Source organism: Aspergillus versicolor (genome assembly GCF_001890125.1).
Source record: "Aspergillus versicolor CBS 583.65 unplaced genomic scaffold ASPVEscaffold_8, whole genome shotgun sequence".
Taxonomy (NCBI): Eukaryota; Fungi; Ascomycota; class Eurotiomycetes; order Eurotiales; family Aspergillaceae; genus Aspergillus; species Aspergillus versicolor.
In genome coordinates, this window is record NW_024467531.1 from 380454 (window position 1) to 396949 (window position 16496).

General features: G+C 49.2%; 8 protein-coding genes across 8 annotated transcripts; 5 read left to right on the plus strand and 3 right to left on the minus strand.

Moving 5' to 3' along the window:
* Window positions 1-19: 19 nt before the first annotated feature.
* Window positions 20-1745, minus strand: ASPVEDRAFT_44254 (uncharacterized protein). Its single transcript, XM_040813014.1, has 3 exons — window positions 1482-1745; window positions 932-1408; window positions 20-874 (listed from the first exon to the last, which is right to left on the minus strand). The coding sequence occupies exons 1-3, from the start codon at window positions 1596-1598 to the stop codon at window positions 194-196; spliced, it is 1275 nt and encodes a 424-aa protein (XP_040670483.1). The 5' UTR covers window positions 1599-1745; the 3' UTR covers window positions 20-193.
* Window positions 1746-1954: 209 nt separating this feature from the next.
* ASPVEDRAFT_54841 (SNAP receptor SEC22) lies at window positions 1955-2834 on the plus strand (the record flags this gene model as incomplete). The annotated part of the gene is made up of 5 exons (XM_040814982.1): window positions 1955-1988; window positions 2053-2087; window positions 2151-2260; window positions 2317-2722; window positions 2772-2834. The coding sequence occupies 5 exons, from the start codon at window positions 1955-1957 to the stop codon at window positions 2832-2834; spliced, it is 648 nt and encodes a 215-aa protein (XP_040670484.1).
* A 248-nt stretch (window positions 2835-3082) lies between these two features.
* ASPVEDRAFT_31168 (Elongator subunit IKI1) lies at window positions 3083-4260 on the minus strand (the record flags this gene model as incomplete). Its single annotated transcript, XM_040810432.1, has 3 exons — window positions 3083-3813; window positions 3871-4027; window positions 4102-4260. 3 exons carry the CDS (start codon window positions 4258-4260, stop codon window positions 3083-3085), a joined length of 1047 nt encoding a protein of 348 aa, XP_040670485.1.
* Window positions 4261-6275: 2015 nt separating this feature from the next.
* Window positions 6276-7054, plus strand: ASPVEDRAFT_86107 (uncharacterized protein; the record flags this gene model as incomplete). Its single annotated transcript, XM_040817786.1, has 2 exons — window positions 6276-6609; window positions 6666-7054. The coding sequence occupies 2 exons, from the start codon at window positions 6276-6278 to the stop codon at window positions 7052-7054; spliced, it is 723 nt and encodes a 240-aa protein (XP_040670486.1).
* Window positions 7055-7564: 510 nt separating this feature from the next.
* Window positions 7565-8864, plus strand: ASPVEDRAFT_86108 (NAD(P)/FAD-dependent oxidoreductase; the record flags this gene model as incomplete). Its single annotated transcript, XM_040817787.1, has 2 exons — window positions 7565-7604; window positions 7681-8864. 2 exons carry the CDS (start codon window positions 7565-7567, stop codon window positions 8862-8864), a joined length of 1224 nt encoding a protein of 407 aa, XP_040670487.1.
* A 296-nt stretch (window positions 8865-9160) lies between these two features.
* cwh41 (mannosyl-oligosaccharide glucosidase) lies at window positions 9161-11964 on the plus strand (the record flags this gene model as incomplete). The annotated part of the gene is made up of 7 exons (XM_040807397.1): window positions 9161-9404; window positions 9475-9954; window positions 10009-10166; window positions 10212-10257; window positions 10313-10691; window positions 10761-11661; window positions 11716-11964. 7 exons carry the CDS (start codon window positions 9161-9163, stop codon window positions 11962-11964), a joined length of 2457 nt encoding a protein of 818 aa, XP_040670488.1.
* A 451-nt stretch (window positions 11965-12415) lies between these two features.
* On the minus strand, window positions 12416-12876 carry ASPVEDRAFT_31172 (MMtag domain-containing protein; the record flags this gene model as incomplete). Its single annotated transcript, XM_040810433.1, has 2 exons — window positions 12416-12776; window positions 12839-12876. The coding sequence occupies 2 exons, from the start codon at window positions 12874-12876 to the stop codon at window positions 12416-12418; spliced, it is 399 nt and encodes a 132-aa protein (XP_040670489.1).
* A 176-nt stretch (window positions 12877-13052) lies between these two features.
* ASPVEDRAFT_44262 (uncharacterized protein) lies at window positions 13053-16495 on the plus strand. The gene is made up of 6 exons (XM_040813016.1): window positions 13053-13437; window positions 13503-13510; window positions 13565-13613; window positions 13672-14486; window positions 14538-15286; window positions 15368-16495. The coding sequence occupies exons 1-6, from the start codon at window positions 13336-13338 to the stop codon at window positions 16180-16182; spliced, it is 2538 nt and encodes an 845-aa protein (XP_040670490.1). The 5' UTR covers window positions 13053-13335; the 3' UTR covers window positions 16183-16495.
* Window position 16496: the final 1 nt, after the last annotated feature.

The window sequence follows — 16496 nt, forward strand, 5'->3', positions numbered from 1 at the left end:
GACTAATCAATGGACCTGATAAAAAGATCTTAAAGTATGCATTTTTCATGATTTTAGCTATGATGGTAGCGAAAAATCCGTCCCGGACGGAAATCGAGTTATAATTCTCTAGCTAGAAGGGTATTAAGTGTCGATATCATTGTCGCCTAGAAAAGAAACTGGAACAACGTTGCCTCTTCACACGAAAGGCAGGCTACTTCTTTTTCGCAAACCAAGCCTGCCTGACTTCCCACAAAGTGCCCATGTCTTGGTTATCTCTGTAACAGCGGAGTTCTTTCCACGCATTCCCATTGGTGGCATTCGTAACACGACCGTCAATTTCCAGTATTTTGTGTGTAAGTGCACTAGGACCTTGTACGTCGGGAATGACCACCTCGTCGTACTCCCCATTCGATTCGGAGGTTGACTGTGAGGGTTCCACGTCCACAGGCATTTCCCCTTTTGTTTCAGGTGCATATTGTGGTGGTTCAACATCAACAGGTTCTATGTCCTCCGGCGCTTGTTGAACAGATTGAGACTCGCCGTTCTGAACTTCTGCTGATGATCCGGGGTTGTCATTCACATCAGACAAGGACGAGGTGATTTCGGGTTTGGGGACAGCATTAATGATTTCCACTGAAATGTTACAGGCTTTCTCCTCGACGGTAGTAGTCTCCTGTTTGCCCGGGCGTCCCCGCTGTCGTTTTGTGGCGGCGACGTCGTCTGCAGGCTCAGCACTGCGCTTCCTAGAAGGTCCAGCCTCTGTGCCCATCGTGGCAGCACCATCGAATGATGACGACACTGGGGCTGACGGGCCTGTTTCTGTGCTTTTTAGAAACACACGCTGACCCGCAGGAACAACGAACGTCAACAGGGTGCCATTGATGTCAATAATCTAAGAAAATAGAATTAGATGTTTATGGCCTCAAGTATCATATGTGACTCAACGTACCTTGGCCTCCTTCTCGACCAGAACCTTTGGGCGGCGGCCGAAGCTGCGTGACCATTTCCAAATGTCACCCTTCCGAATAACCCCATGCTCAATGAGCGTACCTATTTTGACCCGGGAGCTCTCCCCAGCAGCTATGTATCTATCCATTTTCTGCTTTTGGCCCCAGAACTCCTCAAACTCCTGTTCTTTAAATTTGTCGAACTTGCCTGCAGCCCGATCCCGGACGGCCTGTTCAGCCTCTTGGATCCATTGAGGATCATAGCGTCCACTTTGAAGGTCTAACTGAAAGTGGCGGATGCCATCACGCCAATTGTTGGAGTAGCGCAAAAAGTCATTTGGTAGAGGGGGGATCTTTGCGTCGGGGTCATCTGGCGGGGGGGTTGGATTCGGATGCGTGTCACTAGGAAGTAGACTCAAAATTTCTTTCTTCTCATCTTCGTCGAGACAGGTCCAGGCTTCAGGAAGCGCGAGCAATTTCTATATTGTGGAATAACAGGCATTAGCATTCTGTTCTTAAATCGTTCCTGTGCACAGCAGAATTGCAGCTTACTACAAGGTCTATGTCAATGAGCTGAGACTTGTCACTAGTCATCAGCTTCTCCTCTTCAAATCGATCCTTTGCAGCCCTCCGCGGAGTGCGCTTCGGCTTGGGTTTCGTCGAGTCCATTGGAGGGCTCGCCTTGGCTACATTACTCGGTGTAGCTGTATCAGCGGAGATGGGTAGGCGGCAAGACCTGAGACATATTTGTCAACAACAATCAAAAACGAAAGAATGATATCCTATAAACCGCCAAGCCGAGTTGGCTAAGAAGCAGGGGAAGTGTAGATAATGGACACAGACCTGGATGGTTGTTTCCTCATACTGCCGCCCTCGACCGCCTTACGTCCGCGGGCCATTGTTCCGCAGCCAGCGCTCAGGTAGATGAGGACAACAAAGCAGCAGATCACCAGTGGCGTCTAACGACCAACAGCTTCGTTACTTGGGGAAAATAAAACAGAGAGTCACGGAGAGCTACTGGCAGAATGGTCAAATCAACCCAGATTGCTAGGCTTGACGGTAAGGCGCAACCATGGAGGATGTAGTGTTAGTGGAAGTGGATAGAGATGTTAATGTATAGCAGGCCTGATGCTGGCAGCGTCAGTGGACGATGAGCAGGTAAGTCAGGTGCATATTCATTGTGTTTCTATTGCTCTCACAACTAACGTGCGCAATTCATAGGCTGAAACGGAGCTTTCTGAAATCAAATCGCAAGCTAAGATGATCTTCCGCCGAATGAGTCCCAATTCGGCCCCCCAGGCGAGCATTGAATCAGGCCAATATAATCTACAGTATGTTCACCCTATTACCGGATAAACAAGAGAAGTCAGGCTAACCCAAGCAATAGTTATCTGATCCAAGATGACGTGTGCTTTCTTTGCATATGTGATCGCTCATACCCCCGCAAACTTGCCTTCACTTATCTCTCTGATATCGCAACCGAATTTACGAACACGTACCCCGCTTCACAATACAAGTCTCCGAGCCTACGACCATATGCATTTGTCGAGTTCGATACGTTCATCCAGCGCAGCAAGAAGGTGTACCAGGATAGCCGCGCTTCGGCCAACCTCGACCGGTTAAACGACGAGCTTCGAGATGTAACGAAAGTGATGACAAAGAATATCGAGGATTTGCTATACCGTGGAGATAGCTTGGAGCGTATGGGTGAACTATCAGGCCGCCTGCGCGAAGATAGCAAAAAGTACAGGAAGGCGGCAGTGCGCATCAACTGGGAGCTGCTGGTAAAACAGGTGAGTTTGCCATGTTCAGTATTAGAAAGGCTACTCTGACTCCATGCAGTATGGTCCATTCGCAGGTGTTGGCATCATATTTCTTTTCCTTATTTGGTGGCGCTTCTTCTAGTCTCACAAGCCAGTCATGTCACATAACTATCTGTCTGTAATTTTTATGCGTAGATAATGTATTCGGTGGTTGCAGGACTCCACCAGTACCTTCACGGTTGGCATATATGTGAGTAAGAGAACTGGTGGGCTTAGACTTTTGATCAAGATGGAAGAGGCGATCATCCCGAATGTTTGTAGTTGCACCTGTGATACCGTAGTATACTTGCATCGGGGTCCGCGAGATGACATGGGAACGAATAGTCTAGATCAGATCTCATCCTCTTCTTCATCGAAATCATCTTCCTCGCCCATATCATACAAGATGCGTCCACCTTCGCCAGGACCATTACCCTGCTGGGCATCAAAATATGGCAGCACAACACCCTCTCGCTCTCTTCTTTGTCTCTCCGTAAGCCGTAACTCAAATGTTGACTCAGGCTCCTCCTCCCCTTCTCCAGCGTTAATATCCTCAGGTGGACGATACAACGGATGGTCATCAAGCAGCGTCACAATCTCTTTAACCTGGGAAGACGGATACCTTGATGCAGGAGGCAACAAGTACCACTCTAGGACTCCACGTCCACTCTTACGCCGGTACTCCATTTCCAAGACAACTCCCTCAGCGGTATCCTTTCCGATCGGCTTATCTAGTCTTCCAAGCAAGACTCCATCTTGTTCTTCTTCCAGCCCGAACACCGGCGGTACTAAACTGCGGTCGCGGGCCGCTTTTTGAGCGAGGATATGCGAAAAGGAATGAAGTTTTATCACGGTCGTTGCAAGATAGGTTAATATGGATAAGGGAGATGGCGTGTAGGGTGATTGGTTTGGACGACCGGGGACATCTTGATGGAATGTAACGACAAGGGACGTATCGGGCTTCGACGCTGACGGACCGGCGGGAACTATGAATGTACTGAGGAATGTCGATAGGTGAAGCGTCCTATCCAACCTTGTTGAATGGAGCAGCGGATTGATGGAATCGATAAGAATCAATCTCCCTACTTGTCAATCAGCACCGGCAGGCTCGCGGTAAAAGACAAATGCGAGATGCATACTGCGATTGGGGGCATTGGCTGAGTCAGGCTTATAAGCAGCACTAGCTTCCCTAATTATCTCTGCCGGTGTTTTTCGTCGGGCGGATACGAATGCATCGACACCATCGAACGGTTTTAAGGATTCAAAGGCAATGAGAGTGACATGGACTTTCGAGAGCTGGGCTTAATTAGCGGAATCTTCTCTCACGTTTATCTGAAGTACCATTATCTGGTAGTATAAGGATCCCTTACTCGCGCGCGTCGAATATATTCTTTGATCAAGGGTGTGGCTGGTTGCTCCAGTGAATCCAGTAAAAGTGTGAGTGGTGACGCGGTATCTCTGAGACTTAACAGTTTTGAAATCAAAAGCAAGTTATGAGTCTGACGATGAGACAGGTTGGACGGGGCCATTTTTAGGTCAGGCAAGGAAAATATCCTTCAGGGTGAAAGGTTTTGTCAAACCTCAACGGTGATTGCGGGGTTCTCATTGAGGTCGGCATGAGGGGTTCTTCGGCGCAAAAGATTTCACTGGTGATCTTTACCGTATATAGACTAGACGGAGGCTCAGCGGCACGGGCCGTGTACTCCTTCCTCAATTGGATCTTGCGCAGGGCAACTCGATAATATACATTTAATTAGATAGTAACGGGATTTAGAAGAATAAAATGCTATCAGAGATATCTATAGATCCATTGGATATTTAAGTTCCTCTATTGTAGATGATCTATCACATCGTGAGTTTTGACAGTCTGGTCAGCACCAAACAGTGAGCCCTCCACCCAGTAAGATCAGATGACGTTAGAAAAGCTTATCGAGGAATAAAGAGACCGGCAACTCACTGAAATGCTTGGAAGAATGGCGCAATTATAGCCTGAGCTGCCCTTAAATGCGTATCTATTATGGCTATCTCACTTACAATCAACTTGTGTTGGTCGCGTTAAGCAGAGGCATAGGGGAACGAAAAGTTACACTACATCATACAGGCTTATAGGGATATATCTGTGCGACTAGCCTCAATATAGTAGGTTATGGGCTAATGGTAACTATGTTACAAAATACTCTAGCGTACAGTGGGGCGCACGTATTCAAGTTTGGATGCATGTGGTCACAACAGCAAGAGCCCTCCGATTCGATATTTCGATCCAAACAATGACACATATGACCAAAAGCGAGTCGGACTGTGCTTCTGAGATACCTGTCACTTCTTGGAGTTCCCTAGAATGGTTGCTTATATGGATGTTGCCAACGAGGAGAAGAGGTAATGTAGACGGACGCTTAGTTATTCCCTTGTCTCTGTGCTGGCAAGAAAGCAATAAGAATACATATCTTCATAGTGGCGGTGGCATCCAAAAATGTTGTACCAAATATAGTAGGTTCCTCAAAGTAAAATTCCCAGCGTTGAGGAGTGGTATCTATCCTCCCTTTGACGTTTTTTTCTCTTTCATTCACTGCTCTGGGACCTTTGGCGTAGTCAAGGCTCAGGATCCAAGTCCGGTCGTACTAAAAGGAGGCAATCTTCCACGGCATGAGTTTCATTAGCATCCAACGTGCAGCTAATGCCCTGTTCGTGGGCGGATTCTATCTTCTGCAGTGCGCTGATTAGATCATGCAATGTATATCCCTGAAAGGGTAGATAAGGCGTGAATCGACAAAGAAAAAGCGTAGTGCTGTCACTCAAGCCACTAAATTCGGAGCCACTGGCCTCACTCTGGCCAGGTGGGGTACTCATGTTGACGGTTGTTATTGTTATTGTGGGAAAACTAGCAGAGCAGAAAGGTGTTGAGGAAAATGAAGAGAGACCTGGGGACTAGTACGCATTATATCTGCAACTGTTTAAATAAACCGAGCCCTGTGGACATATTTTGCATTGCCTAAAGTGGTAGTTCTTTGTGTATTAAGAACCTAATAACCAGTGGGCACACGCTTCTTTGTTCAGCGGCCAAGTACCCTAAGTTTGTTTTGCGCATCGATGTCACGAGGAGCAAAATCCTGAGCCGTAGGAATAGCGGCAACCTAAAAATACCGTGAACAGCTTGCATAATGTACTGCATGGTTATTGGCTAAAAGACAAAGATGAAAAATAATGTAGGATGTATAATAGGGTATGTGGGGAGCAAAGAGCACAAGGCATAAATGAAGGGGCAAATTGGGCTGCGGCTGCCGCTGGGGTGAAATAAGTGGCACGATTGGTGCAAATCGCCCACCGTAATATCTTGCACGAAGCTTCAATCTTCCCCGAGCAACTGAGCAACAATCACAATCATTACTAGCGCTGTCCTTTCCTTGACTTAATACCGTTTTTGAGGCTTATAACAGACTTGGCTCTATTAACCGGCGGAATTGCAAAGCCATTATCGCCAACTCCGCCTTGCGGACGAAATTCTCCGACGCCAAATTTGTCACCCCCAAATTTCCAGCACCCCATAATGGCAGAGCCACCCACGAAACGACCTCGCCGCATCGATAGTTCAGCAATGTGGGATATGGAAGATCGGGGGGCACGCTCTCCTGGGGTGGACTCAGACTTTGATAGGAATTCTCGACGCGACCCGCCGTCTGACGACGGGCGACGCGGTGGGCCCCGTGAAGACAAGAGATATCGCTCTCGATCCAGAGATAGACGGGACAAACGAAGAGAGAGAAGCAGGTCTTGGGATCGCCGCGACCGCGACCGTGACAGAAGAGATAGAGCCAGCGACGGGCGGGAACCACGGGTTCGTGACAGAAGTGTTAGCCGTGACCGGTACACGGACAGACGAGGTGCGTACTCAAGAGTGTTTGTTCCAGAAAAATACGATTCTGACTACTGTGGGAAGGCTATCCTTCTAAGGGTGACAGATACCGCGACCGTTCTCGATCACCTATTCGAAACGGCACTCGGGACAGGACGCCAATAGGCCGGGGCTCACGCGGGGACCGAAGAAATGAGCGAAGGGACTACCGTGATCGAGCGAATGGCACGTCAGACGGTAAACCCCGAACGGATCGAGGAAAGGAAGATGTGAATATGGATTTGGACGATGGGGAGGATGACATCGAAGAACTCATCCGACGAAGCATGGGGTTCTCCAAATTCAGAAGCACAAAGAACACAAAGGTGCCCGGAAACAATGCCTATGGCGTGCGCAAGGAGAAGAAGACAGAATACCGACAGTACATGAACCGCCAAGGTGGATTTAATAGACCTCTTAGTCCCTCCCGGTGAAAGGCGACAACCGTTGATTCTACTGTTTACTATTACCTCCCCATCATGTTCCATGGGGTTTTCATTTACTGGGGCTGTCTGTTTCGATATTGACGCGATATTACATGCATTTATTGGTGTTAGGGCTTCTTTTCTATCTCTTTTCATTTTTTATATTTTTCTTTTGTGTCGATGCTGCCTACCCGTGTACTTCTTATCTCTCCAAGACCTCGAATACCTCCTAACCTCGATGCCATGCATCACATCTGTGTTAATTAAATCATTAACTTCGAGCCGCATTTTTTCCCCTCCTTTATCCTCAAACATTGGTTAGACTCTTGAGCTCTACAGTGCGCCCGCCCACTTTTCTTCGGAGATGTTGCAATTGGAGAGAATGCACATGACTCGAATGACGTATGCGGTCCCGTTTCAATTCCGCCATCTACAAATGATCAAACCTCAACTTTTCAACCGTTCATCATCGTGGCTTCCCTTCGTGTTCTTAGCTCGCACATAGCACAGTACGCAAAGATGTCTGCATCAGCCGACCGTCGCGACATTGTCATTGTAGGTATGAACTTAGACCCTCATGTTACCTGCTCTACCCCACATAATCAATGGTGATCGTATTAACAAATATTTCTCAGGTGGTGGCATTATTGGATGCTGCTCTGCGTATTACCTAACGCGACACCCTTCTTTTGACCCATCCCGGCACACTGTGACTCTCATCGAAGCATCGGACATTGCAGGCGGAGCGTCAGGAAAAGCGGGAGGTCTCCTAGCACTGTGGGCATACCCCGGCAATATTGTACCACTGAGCTACAAGCTCCACGCGGAACTTGCCAAGGAACACAATGGAAAAGATAGATGGGGCTATAGAGAAGTTGGTTGTGGCCAACTAATCGCAAGGGGTCGCCCACTCAATGAGAAGAAAGATGGGGATAATGACAGCTCCGTGTCGCTTCAGAAACGTAGCGCCGCCGCCATGGGAAAGCTGAAGCCCTCCAAGGCGCCACAGGAGCTGGATTGGATTGAGCCAGAACTGGTTCGAGGATATGAAAGCATGAGCGATCCTGGCGAAACTGCGCAGGTCCACCCTTACCTCTTTACAACGTCGATTGCCAAACTTGCAGAGGAGAAGGGGGCCAAGGTGATTTTAGGATCTGTTTCCGATATTGACTACAGCGGTGATGCGGTCAAATCTGTTACTTATGCCGATAAGGAGACGGGTCAGACGCAAACAATCCCCGCTACCGATGTTGTTGTGGCCGCAGGCCCATGGACAAGCTCTATCTTACCTGAAGTTCCCATTTCGGCCATGCGCGCACATAGTGTTGTGATACGACCAACAAGGCCCACCAGTGCACACACACTATTCACCAACATCGAAATCCCCGCAAATTTTGATCCGTCCAACCCGTCGCGGCCAACCGTGGCATCGCCCGAGATCTATGCCCGCCCTGACGATACTGTATACGCCTGCGGAGAAGGGGATCAAGTGGTCCCACTACCAAGCACAACTGCGGATGTTGAAGTAGATCCAAGGCGATGTGATGATATCATCAACCAGGTTGGAGCCGTTTCGGATGCGCTCCGTGATGGCAAGGTTACGGCACGCCAGGCTTGCTACCTGCCAAACGTAAGTGCCATCCGTGGTGGTCCACTTGTCGGCCATGCTGGGACAAAGGGGCTCTATATTGCTGCTGGTCACACTTGCTGGGGTATCCAGAATGCGCCTGGTACGGGGAAGGTAATCAGTGAGTTTGTGTTTGATGGCCGCGCCAAAAGTGCCAATGTCGGCTCTTTAGACCCCAGGAATTTCCTGTAAGATATATAGCAAGCATTCCATAGAAGATTTATAAAATAAAATGCTATCGAAAGTTAATTAAGTGAATGACAAAAATTTTGCAGTTTGCAATACTACTACCTAGCACATACTTTGTACCTTAATGGAGCTTGGGCCAAGTGCGGAGCCAAGCGTTGATTGAGCGCTCCCTGATGCCAGATAAGAGCGTCCTCCGCAACAACCTCCGAACGAGAACTAGAGCTGTTTATCCATTCGGCACTCACAGGCTCTTCCTCGACACATGAGGATTTTGGATTTCTCTTAATGTCTGCATAATAATGCATCTCTCAATTACCTCCCTCCTCTCGACACCGCTGTTCTGTGCGGTTGCCGTGCTCGCCAGCCAGGCTACTGACGATGTGTCAACGTTAGCGACCGAGGCTGCCAAAGCGAGCAATCAATCACTTCTATGGGGCCCTTATAAACCAAACCTGTACTTTGGGGTTCGTCCTCGGGTCCCCAATAGTCTTTTTGCGGGCTTAATGTGGGCAAAGGTGGACAACTACGCAACCGCTCAAGACAGTATGCTGCTCCCGTCAACAACGATTAACTTCAATTAGCCCCCAAGCGCACATAATCTGACTACCCGAAGACTTTAGACATACTTGCGAACAAAATGAAGGAATGGCCGGTTACGGCTGGGACGAGTACGACGTTCGGAAAGGCGGCCGCGAAACAATCCATGACGCCGGAAACTCGCTCGACTTGACCATCGATTTCATCAAAGTCCCTGGCGGACAACATGGAGGCAGCTGGGCTGCACGCGTGAAGGGTGTACCTCGCGAGGATGCGTTGCCCGATCAGCCAACAACGATCGTCTTCTACGCCGGATTGGAGGGACTCGGCAGCTTAGATGTTTCGACAGAAAGCGACGACCCTAGGGGATTCCAGGGCGACGTCAAAGTGAAAGGGTACACGTCAGACCTGGGGGACTTCTCGATAGATGTGACTACAGGTCCGAAGAGTAATGAACATCCCGAACATGTCCATGCTTCATACGACGATAAGCCATTGGATCGTACCCTGGTATCGAGTTCGACAGTACCTCTTGAGCATACCTGGCAGACAAAGGGTCAGTTTCCCCGACCTTCCATTTATCTTCGACTTCGGTACTGATTTTATATAGCACTGCTATTCGCGCAAATGAAGGAGGCAGTCGACGAGACCATTGGCAAATATGGTACAGAGAGCCCTCCACCACCTGCGCAAGTGTTCACCATCAGGAACTCGCCGGGAGATGGCAATATGCAATTTGTCCAAAAGGTCTTCAGTGGCGCTTTTGAGGTATGTGCGCTACTGTTTCTGTGAACTCGAACTTACGATTACTAGTTTGATGTGCTTTTCTCATCAGGCTCCTCGCCCAAGCCTCTGACTTGTGAGTCGCCTATAGGGATATTATAAACAGCAAGGATGATACTAACTTTCTGTAGCTGAGATCTTGACTAGTGAAATCAGGGGCGCTTCGCTCTCCTTTTCCGAGAGATTCAAGAAGATACTCTCCCCCCAGTCCCCTTTCAACACAGCAGAGTACATTGAGTTTTCCAAGTCCATGCTCTCAAACCTCGTTGGTGGCATTGGTTTCTTCCATGGCACCGATGTCGTTGACCGTTCAGCCGCTCCCGAATATGACGAGGAAAACGAAGGTTTCTGGGAGGAAGCAGAAGAAGCGAGAGCCCGAGCACAGCCTGTGCTGGAGGGACCAAAGGATCTCTTTACGTCTGTTCCATCCCGGCCGTTCTTCCCCCGTGGCTTCCTATGGGATGAGGGTTTCCACCTTGTACCAGTCTTGGACTGGGACCCAGATCTTGCGTAAGTAGCGCGCATCTTGCGTTACACTTCATGGTCTCTTTGTATAGCATTCGACTAACTTCTCGCCAGACTCGAGATCGTGAAAAGTTGGTTCAGCTTGATGGATGAAGATGGCTGGATTGCCCGCGAACAGATCCTGGGTAGCGAGGCTCGTAGCAAGGTCCCACCCGAGTTCACGGTTCAATATCCCCATTACGCCAACCCCCCGACGCTGTTCATGGTCCTGGAAGCGTTCATCGATAAGCTTGATGCTAAAGAAGAGTCGGCTCAGACTTACCGTGAAGACCATGAGGGTCTGCATTCCGTCTACGTAAAGAAACCCGAGCTGGGAGAAGATTTTATTCGATCCATTTATCCATTGCTCAAGAAACATTATTTTTGGTACAGATCTACCCAAAATGGTGACATCAAATCGTACGACCGTGAGGCATTTTCGAGCAAGGAGGCATACCGCTGGCGTGGGCGGTCTGTTCAGCACATCCTGACTTCCGGAATTGATGACTACCCTCGCGCTCAACCGCCTCACCCTGGTGAGCTTCATGTTGATCTCATTAGCTGGATGGGCATGATGACCCGGGCGCTACGCCGCATTGCCGATACCCTTGGCGAGACCGAGGATGCGGAGGAGTTCAAGACCTACGAAACTGCAATTGAACGAAACATTGATGATCTCCACTGGGATGCAGATGCACAGACTTTCTGTGATGCTACCATTGATGAGTACGAAGAGTCGGTTCACGTCTGTCATAAGGGCTATGTCTCTATCGCGCCATTCTTGACAGGTATGGTGGGCCCGGATAGCCCTCGCTTGAAGGCTGTTCTGGATTTGATTGAAGACCCAGAGGAACTTTGGAGTGATTACGGTATCCGGAGTCTCAGTAAACAGGATGAGTTCTACAACACTGCCGAGAACTACTGGAGAAGCCCGGTGTGGATGAACATCAACTACCTTATTCTCAAGAACCTTTATGTAAGTTTAAGAGCCGCTTTCATGATTTGGGGGAGACTAACTGTGCTGATGCAGGATATTGCACTTGCACCTGGCCCTCAGCAGAGCCGGGCCGCTGCGGCATATACCAACCTACGGAAGAATTTGGTTGAGAATGTATTCCGGGAGTGGAAGGAAACCGGATTTGCCTGGGAGCAGTATAACCCAGAGACAGGCAAAGGGCAGAGGACGCAGCATTTCACGGGCTGGACCAGTTTGGTGGTCAAGATGATGTCCATGCCTGAAGTTCCCGCCAGCGAGAGAACAGGTCACGACGAGCTATAAGCTGCAAATATCCAATCCCAGCTAGAAATGTAGCATAGATATAGACCATTAAAGTCTTCCAGTATATGTAATCCAAATAACGCCTGGCTCCATAGGCTACCTTTTATAACAAATTTAATGTCGTGAGTGGTGGGAACCCTCGGCCCGTGGTCTATTCGGTCGATCATCGCGGCGTCTTCCGTGCCTGTCTCTGTCGCTTCTTTCTCTGCTCCTCGACCGTGAGTGTGATCTTCTTCTATGACGCTCCCTGTCCCGATCGGCCGACCTCGATCTCGACCTACGCCTATGGCTGCGGTGGCTTCGATGATCGCGTTCATCATGTCGTCGGTGGTGCCTGCGTTCCCGGTCTCTGTCACTACCACGCTCCCGGTCACGATCCCTCCTAGGACTCCGTGTGCGTTCGCGCCTTCGCCTTCGGCTACTTTTCGAATCCCGGTCTAGTCTCTGTTAGCTATTGCATACTGACAAGGTGACTATATCCCATACCTCTTGTCTTCTCCTCCGTTGGGTCTCCGTTAATTGCCGCAGGTGGGTTCTCATCACCACCCAGGGGCGTCAGGTTCGCGTTCTGAGATGGCAGCGGAAGACCCAAAGCTCGCGCCATGGCCTCATCCTCCGCTGCTTTGACGCGCTGCCGCTCCTCGCGCTCCTTCCTAGCGACATCCTCGGTATCATCTTCCCCACGTGCATACCATTGTAAATCTTTACCCTGTTGCCATCGACCAACAGGCGCCATAAGAGAATGACCGAGGTAGTTTTCGCGATGCGAAGAGTCTTTCACATCGGACCATTTGAAGTCGCCGCGGCCGCCGCTGTAGCCAACAGTTAGTCAATACATTGCGGACGGTACAATAGAATGAGAAACATGACATACCGGCTGCCTTCCTTGCGAACACCGGCGACAAGATCCATTATGGCCGTAAATGTACCTTTCAGGTGGCTTTCCAGTGAAGTTGGCGTTTGCAAATTGCAACTGAGCTCCAGCTTGGGGTTGGAGGCACCTGGATGTGGCACGTGCGCATTGGTGCCTGAGGCCCTGATTACCTCATATTTGGATGACTTCACTGTTCCCCTCATGCCACCACTCCGATCAGCCCTATATTCCGACGAACTTGAAGGCACCGCCCGTCTTCCTTTGTATTTAATGAGGGGTGTCTAAAGATGTGCATCGCAGGTGAATTACAGAGTGACAGTCTTCCCAGTCCGTGCGACGCAGTTCCGGATCTGATACATATACTGGCTCCTTCCGATCATTGTCGAACACATTTTTCTCGGTTCTCTCCATGAACTCTTTTTAATTCTGCAACAGTCTGCTTCGTTATTGATTTTCGGTGGCCAGTTTTACCACCCGGAGGGCTGTAACTGTTGAAGATGGCGTTCAACAACCACGCCCGCGAAGCAAATGGCCAGAAAAACCGTTACAGTGAAGGCCTTCAGCTGAGACCACTGAACGTTGAAAAAGGAGATGAACGGGTATGTGACCACTATGGACCTTCTAGATAACATTGTACCCACCAATTTGCTGACATTATGCGCAGTATCCTTCGTACGTTTTCTGCTACAACTTTGACCAACACCAAAAAACTGATTGAGGCAACAGAGCCGAAGATATTTCTCCTCCTCGGATCTCTCACTGGCGCTGCAATCTGGTAAATACAAATTAATTCAACGCTTGACTGCTTTGTACTGTTCTAACAAACTTATTAGACCGCACTCTCTCAGCGGCGCAATCTATTGTTTGTTGCATGCAGCAACCAAATCTATGTGTGGGAGCCCTCCGGGGCTTCACAGAGATTGGGCATTAAGCCTGAGATGATCATAACGCCTGTCATGAAAGAACCTTATGCCGAGGGCTATATTGAGCCAACATCCCCTCATGAGATTAACAGTATCCTCGTGGACGACCTGGGCCGCGAAGAGGTTTTGTTATTAGTCACCGATTCGGGTAACATTTGTGGTTACCGTGTTGAGGCTATCTTCTCAGCTCTGAAAAGAGGCGTAGATAATGGGAAGGTCAAGCCTTTGGACGGAGCAGAAGTGGACCCTTTCTTCATCGAGTTTGTTGGCGAAAGTGCCTGGGGTTTAGCCATCCACAAGTTCGCTCGCTTGATTGCGGTGTCCGCGAATACGGGACTTGTGACCGTTTTTGCCTTTGCCCTCGTTGATTCAACAGCAGAAAATGGCGATGGTTCATTTAATGAGTTAGAGGAGGACAATGAGTTCACTGAATATAGTCAAACCTGGCTACATATCCGGACCCAAGATCAGCTCACGCAAATACGACATTTGATGCCGGAGAAGCATCGCACCCGAAATATCAAGCTGACGTACACTGGCCATTTCACTAATATACCAGCTGTCGGGTTTCTCAATTCAGACTTCGACCCTAATGGAGTATGGATGGTGAGTACTGATATTGAGAATAGGGTGGTGGTTTGGAAAATTTGGGAAAGTCTTGGGCCCTTCAACAAAATGCAACTTAATAGAGCGGCTCTGAGTACTTCCATGGACTACCATTGGGGGTGAGTTTTGGCCTTTGATTTTTGTCCAATCCTCCATACTGATGAACGTAGCAACGATCGCGGGTGGTCAGTAATAGCCCTCGACCCGCGCACATTCCATCTAGTGGATTCTGAGGAACAGGCGTGTGGTGGTAAACCACAGCGGCGCCTGAGGGACGAGCAAAATATCCTTGATTTGACGAGTCTTACCAACAGACTTCCAGATACATCACGCCTCTATAACCACTTTCCGCCTGCTGTTAAAGCCGAGCCTGAGGAAATGCTGCTGCCCGATTTCTTTGGAGCAGATTGCCGTATTTCTGGGAGCATTGACATGCAAGAAAAGCATGATACGCAGAGAAATGAATTTACAGGGGATTTTCGCTCTGGTGAATCTCCAGATCAACTAAGTCAGCAGGCTGTAGATGGCTCTTTTTACGCAGACAGCACGAGGGAGGATAATACTCCCAACACAGACCAAGATCCAGCAGACAACCAGCAGGCCACAGATCATCACGAGCTCCTGCAGGCTCTCGTCGACCCTAATGGCTTTGGTTCTACTGGCCAGCTTCGTGCTCCTGGACATGGGCCGTTGACTACGCCCGAATTCCTTCAATTCGCCCTTCTTGAAGCTTTAGGTGGCGATGTCCATGAAGTGGAAGCTCTACTTGGCGAGAATCTGGCCCATGGCTCGGATGAGGATGAGAATGATGATATGGACTACCTTGAGAATCAAGGAATGGTTGATGCAGATGATGACAATACTTCCCACAGCGAGGACGCATCCGAAGAAGATGGATATGCTTACCAAACCCTTGATCGTACGTTAACTACCTTTTCCTTAGCCCACCAGCCGTGGCCGGTATATAAACCCAAAAGCTAATCCATCTTTCCACATCTAGCTCCGGCCAACGCAGACTTCCCTATCCTCCACTTTTCCCACACAGACATCCATCTTATTCCCCATCCATTTGCCATGGCAGCTAGCGTTCTCTGCAGCGGCCCACTCTCTCAGCGCCTCACCCATCCTATAATTTCAATCCGCGGGCTCGACCGCTTCAACATGATTAAATACATCCCGGAACATGGCATCGTTGTTGCCGCCTCCCAAAAGGGACGCGCAGCCATCATCTCGCTCACCGAGTCCAGAGCTACCGGCCGGTCCTTCCGAGTAGACTGGATTGTCCCTTTCGAAAGCCAAGAGAAATACGGCGAACGCCCTCTCGTCCGCCTCCTAGGAATGAGTGTCAGCCCCATGCAGGGATTCGAAATACCCCCCGATGTGCCATATATCCCGCGGAACCCAGAGGCCGACGGTAGCGGTAACGATATCGGCAATCTCCTATTCCAGTATAAAGACGCTACAGATAATATTTCCTCGCCCACACCAACCAGTATCTCAGGGGACATTGACGTTGATGGTAGTAACGATACCACTCACAGCAAGATGGAAAACAATGACCGAACGCCTCACCCCCAGGCCAACCGTCTAACCGTTCCAGAGTGCCACGCACGCGCAACTAGTGCCTACCAACCTGAGGAAAGTTGGCGAGGCTGGAATCCGTCTCGTCGATATAGACTCCTGCTCATGTACGCAGACCATACAATGATGAGTTATGAATTCTGGTATACCTGGAATGCCTCGTCTTCTGGCGGGAGCACTATTGGCGATGGTGCTAATGGGGCTGGTGGAGAGGATGAGTACCTTATTCTTTGACTTTTTTTTCTTTTTCCCCCTCTTTGCTCTGGGAGTTAGAAGGTAATGGGGTGGATATCTGTGGTTTCGCCTCCGTTTATAAAGTTGTTTATATACAGTTTGCTACTTGATGGCAGCATTGCAAGATGGATTAGCTCGTGTTTATTTTGATGTATGAATATATTCCGTGGTGCCTTAAAAAAAGGTCACGTTCTTGGCCGATATGCTAGGTATCGTTGAGATAGATCAATGTTGAATCAAGCCAAGAGCAGCTCATCACCTTTATTAGGTTATAGATTAAGCTAACCCAAACAACTCAACTACTATAAGATCGG

What these genes read in the sequence shown, in the direction of transcription:
- ASPVEDRAFT_44254 (XM_040813014.1), bottom strand. Translation starts at nt 1,598, where the DNA reads ATGGACTCGACGAAACCCAAGCCGAAGCGCACTCCGCGGAGGGCTGCA. An exon ending in TCATTGACATAGACCTTGTA is followed by an intron (nt 1,409 to 1,481) that starts GTAAGCTGCAAT and finishes TCCACAATATAG; the next exon opens with AAATTGCTCGCGCTTCCTGA. An exon ending in TGGTCGAGAAGGAGGCCAAG is followed by an intron (nt 875 to 931) that starts GTACGTTGAGTC and finishes CTATTTTCTTAG; the next exon opens with ATTATTGACATCAATGGCAC.
- ASPVEDRAFT_44262 (XM_040813016.1), top strand. Translation starts at nt 13,336, where the DNA reads ATGGCGTTCAACAACCACGCCCGCGAAGCAAATGGCCAGAAAAACCGT. An exon ending in CTCACTGGCGCTGCAATCTG is followed by an intron (nt 13,614 to 13,671) that starts GTAAATACAAAT and finishes CAAACTTATTAG; the next exon opens with ACCGCACTCTCTCAGCGGCG. An exon ending in TCCATGGACTACCATTGGGG is followed by an intron (nt 14,487 to 14,537) that starts GTGAGTTTTGGC and finishes TGATGAACGTAG; the next exon opens with CAACGATCGCGGGTGGTCAG.